The sequence below is a fragment of the Anguilla rostrata genome, chromosome 1 (genome assembly GCF_018555375.3).
Source record: "Anguilla rostrata isolate EN2019 chromosome 1, ASM1855537v3, whole genome shotgun sequence".
NCBI classification, from domain to species: domain Eukaryota; kingdom Metazoa; phylum Chordata; class Actinopteri; order Anguilliformes; family Anguillidae; genus Anguilla; species Anguilla rostrata.
In genome coordinates this window covers 82030754-82035901 of record NC_057933.1, presented here as the reverse complement: position 1 = coordinate 82035901, position 5148 = coordinate 82030754, and the positions used below count along the sequence as shown (strand labels likewise).

The 5148-nt window shown below is 41.5% G+C and overlaps 1 protein-coding gene across 14 annotated transcripts in view; it reads right to left on the bottom strand.

The window, feature by feature from the left end:
• The window catches only part of LOC135238005 (B-cell receptor CD22-like), a 93280-nt gene that overhangs the window by 69023 nt on the left and 19109 nt on the right, over positions 1-5148 (bottom strand). For 2 of the 14 annotated variants that reach the window (XM_064305624.1, XM_064305634.1), the window contains exons 1-2: positions 3009-4634; positions 2681-2920 (exon numbers count right to left, since the gene is read on the bottom strand). The exons of 10 other annotated variants lie outside the window; for them this stretch is intronic. In XM_064305624.1, the coding sequence (XP_064161694.1) occupies positions 2681-2920; positions 3009-3279 (511 nt within the window). In that variant the 5' untranslated portion in view covers positions 3280-4634. Of the gene's footprint in view, positions 1-2680; positions 2921-3008; positions 4657-5148 lie in introns of those variants that run through there. 2 more of the 14 variants (XM_064305726.1, XM_064305734.1) reach the window with 2 other exon arrangements.

Here is a 5148-nt window from a genome sequence, read left to right as displayed (position 1 = left end):
TGGCATCACTGCTGCAGGTCAGAGTCACTGAACTGCCCTCCACTATTTCACCAGAGGGGCTCGCTGATACTGACACGCTCATTGGACGATCTGAAAGAGAAAATAACAGGTCCTGCAGTTTTAATGAAAAGTCACACTGAGGTATTCTTGGGAGCAGCTAAAATCATTAGACAAATGTTCTCAATTCCATATAATTTCTGACTCACTGTGTTACGTCTCAAAACACTAGCAGAGACATTAATTTCAAAGTAATGTTTATAATGGAGTTGAAATCTCAAAACGTGATGTGGAGGAGTGGTGTGGTTAGGGCGCCATCTGCAGGTGGAGTGGGAGCAGTATAGCTGGCTAACAACCACGCCTGTTTGCAATGCAATTGATTGCTAATGTTTATATGCTCTGCCTGCAGAGAGACCGGGGTGCTGGAATGAGAGACGCACGCGGGAGCGGCATGCCATCTAATCCCCGTCCTTATCGTGTGTGTTTTGTATTGTTTTTATTTCCGTGTTTTTGGTATCGAGCGCACAATAAAGCCTTGGTGCCTCTAACAACCACGGATTGTGTGGTTTGTGGGGAAAAGGACTGCAGAACCTGTTACAGTAAATATCCCAGTATTGAACAGCTGCATGTGGTACCATTTTTCCCCATTGCAAACTCAAAATGACTACATGTTTTACCTAAGACATGTCAGTATGATCAGACTCATCACTGAATGATAATGTATTTATATCTGATTCCTCCTCCACTGGCCAGTGTGACTGCTTTACTCAGTGTGTTACTGCTGTGAAGTTACCCAAAGACACTCAGGAGATACTGACTCTCTGCTCTGTGTGTCTGAAGCTGAGATGCACTGATATACTCACACTGCACATCAAGACGTATAGCAGGAGATTTTTCTTTCCTAATCGCATTCTGTGCCTCGCAGTAGTATTCTCCTGCATCCTGCAGTCTGATGGTATTAATGGTATAACTCTGGTCAGATCTTCCCCATGAGGATACAGCTCTATTACTCTTATACCAGGTGTATTTCTGCACTGGTGGGTTGGCATCACTGCTGCAGGTCAGAGTCACTGAACTGCCCTCCTCTATTTCACCAGAGGGGCTCGCTGATACTGACACGCTCATCGGACGATCTGAAAGAGAAAATAACAGGTCCTGCAGTTTTAATGAAAAGTCACACAGAGGTATTCTTGGGAGCAGCTAAAATCATTAGACAAATGTTCTCAATTCCATATAAGTTCTCATTCACTGTGTTGCATCTCAAAGCACAAGTAGAGACATTAATTTCAAAGTAAAGTTTATAATGGAGCTGAAATCTCACAATGTGATGTGGAGGAGTGGTGTGGTTAGGGCATCATCTGCAGGCGGAGTGGGAGCAGTATAGCTGGCTAACAACCACGCCTGTTTGCAATTACAATTGATTGCTAATTGTTTATATGCTCTGCCTGCAGTGAGACCGGGGTGCTGGAATGAGAGACGCATGCGGGAGCGGCATGCCATCTAATCCCCGTCCTTATCGTGTGTGTTTTGTTTTGTTTTTGTTTCTGTGTTTTTGGTATTGAGCGCACAATAAAGCCTTGGTGCCCCTAACAACGACGGATTGTGTGGTTTGTGGGGATAAGGACTGCAGAACCTGTCACAGTAAATATCCCAGTATGTCATGCTTTCTTACAAAATGAACTGGATATACTGTAGCTTTTTATGGTAGTTGGAAAATGACACAGCAGAATCAAGTTTTCAAAAGTGACAGAAGTATTTAGATATGTCTTTTTAGCATCTTCATTAATAATGATAACTTCATTTTTTAAAAGTTGAACAGCTACATGTGGTACCTTTTTTGCCCTTTGCAAACTCAAAATGACTACACGTTTTACCTAAGACATGTCAGCATGATCAGGCTCATCACTGTATGATAATGTAATTATACCTGATTTCTCCTCCACTGGGTAGGGTGACTGCTTTACTTAGTGTCTTACTGCTGTGAAGTTATCCAAAGACACTCAGGAGATACTGACTCTCTGCTCTGTGTGTCCGAAGTTGAGATGCACTGATATACTCACACTGCACATTGAGATGTTTAGAAGGAGATCTTTCTGTCCCAATCCTATTCTGTGCCATACAGTGGTATTCTCCTGCATCCTGCAGTGTGATGGTTTTAATGGTGTAACTGTCTACTGGTCCTCTTGTCTTTGATGATACAGCTCTATCATTCTTATACCAGGTGTATTTCTGCACTGGTGGGTTGGCATCACTGCTGCAGGTCAGAGTCACTGAACTGCCTTCCACTATTTCACCAGAGGGGCTCACTGATACTGACAGGCTCTTCGGACGATCTGAAAGAGAAAATAACAGGTCCTGCAGTTTTATATAGATGTCACACTGAGGGGTGACATCTATATAAATATACTGATATACTGATACTGAGATGCTCTTGGGAGAATCTGAAGCAGGGAACAATGGTTTGTAGTTTCATGTGAAATTTAAACATGACTCAGGCATACTGTAAGGAGTGTTTTCCCATCATTGCATTATGGCATGTTTTCATGTATTGACCTTTCATGCAATGCTTTAATGACAGAACATTTACATGCAGCATAGTATAATCTGTACAATTTAGCTGAAAATTATAGTTGAAAACTTTCAGAACTGTGGGATTTGAAGAAGTATGGCTTCTGGTACTCACATCTCACATTAAGAGTCACTGCAGGGGAATGAAGCTCATAGCCTGTTACAGCACAGGAGTATCTGCCTGCATCTTCACTGCTGGCTGTGAACTGGTGACTCTGATCAGTGAAGGGCAGAGGAGATCCGTCCCTGTACCAGATGAAGGCTGGGCTGCCATTCAGAGTGCAGGTGGTGCTACAGTTCAGTCTCACACTCTGTCCCTCTGTGACTGTGTCAGGATTCACCATCACCTGTAGATCTGCAAATAGCAAATTAAACCTGTAAAAAAGCTTCCAGTCATACTTGTGGGAGGAGGATCCTCTGAGTTTATACCATTAAATAATTACCAGTAACTGCCAATGTGACCCCAGGTTCTCCATTATGTCCACCATCAAGGTCAGTCAGGACCCTGAATAGGTATGTTCTTGAATCAGATTCTCTCAGCTGGTTTATTCTAAAAGTGCAGTCACTGTACTTATCCCCCAGGTACTCCACACGGCGAGAGTACTCTGGGGACTGGGACAGGTCTCCACTGTCCTGCTTACTGTTCCAGTCATAAATAAACCAGAATGTTTTCTGCACTGTGTAATTCGGGGGACATGAGTAAGTGCAGCGCATGTCTACTGAAGACCCCTTTAACGCACAGATTCTCTCAGGGGTGTAAGTCACGCTGCATTCCCTCTGGCTCAGCACACCTGAAAAATATACACATGCACACACACACACACACACACACACACACACGCAGACACACACAAAAGCACATTCACACACACACACTCACACACGCACACACACACACACGCACACACGCACACACGCACACACGCACACGCACAGAGACACACATGAAGACACACATACACGCACATACACATACACACACACACTCACACACGCACACATGTATACATACACACACACTTACACGCGCACACACATACGCACACATGTATACATACATCCACACATGCGCACACATACGCAAATGCAGGCACACACATGCACACACCCACACAGACAAATGCACACACGCACACATGCACACACACAAACACACTGCTCAGAAATCCTTTAAAACACAGATTTGTTGGCAACATGACAGCAAAGGGATTAAATTCACAAAACTTTAAAACAACTGCACCTAACTTCTCCAAAACTATGGAACATCAATAATTGTACTTGTACTTCAATACTAACTGATGTCAGTAGATGGCAGTAGCCACTGATCAACATGAGATTCGCAGGTACAGGAAGGCTTGCTTAGTAGCTAGCTTTGCTAGAATGTAGTAGCAAACCAAGCAAGTTAAGAGCAAGTGTCTGCATATACCTTTGGCCCAAAACTGTTATGTTCTGCTTGCAGTTAAAACAAACTGCTTTCATTAAAACGTGGCATCGGAATACTTGTGTCATCATTCTAAGAATGCAACATGCGCAATCAACAGCTCCAATCATTTAGTACAGCCACATATATTTATATCATGCCTGTCTCAGTTTCAATGCTGAGTATGAAGAGGAACTTCATCTTATATATATCTCTCTTTTCCCCCTCTCATTTCAGATGAGCGATGTTGCACTACTCTAAATTAATGTACTGTAGAACATTATTTAATATTAATTATATTCATTCCTTAAAGCAGTTTAAATGTATTCACTTTTGCTTCTGATTGATATAATGAAGAGAGACTAATGAATAGGAATACATGCTGATAAATACTTTATATGTAGACTGAAACATCAGAACTACATTTGGAAAAATTAAAAATAAAAACAATTTACCTGACACGGAGAGGACGATTACCAAAAAGGTATTGAAGAGCATGGCTGCATCAGATTGAAAATATTTATCCAAATACACATATACAGGTCTTGATTATTATTTACACTGTGAAAATGAACAGCACAAAGGAAGACTGTCAGAGTATTCTATTAATTTGCAGAAATAGCAGAATAACAATTACTACACAAGCACACACAGTGAGTTTATGTGCTGCTAATGCCTAAAAATGCTTTGGGGTTAATGAAGATCTCACAAAGATTCCAGAAAGCAGAGACTCAAACAGCCTTTTACTTGATGAATGATATTTGTATCGAAGGGGCAGCGATCATTTATAGTCCGAAAATGCATTTTATTTAATATTTGGTTACAGTTTAATCTTCTTGCACCACAAAATATTGTGACATAGTTTTGACTGAATGAAATAATATGATGATACACTTACCAGGAGAGAGTCCTGTTCTGGCCTCAGTGGCTTGCTAATGAGCCATTAGTATTAAACAGCCTTGCAGACAGAGCAGTGTGGCTGAATATGATCGCAAATGAAATGCTTCACACTAAATATAAAAGTGGAATGTGTTACAGTTCTGATTCACAAGATCATACACATTTAAAATTTTATTGGATACAAGAGTTTGAATAAAATATACAGAAATGTTTGCTTTGTGTCTCGACTGGACCAGTGGTGCCTTTTTCAAAAAGACTGGGTA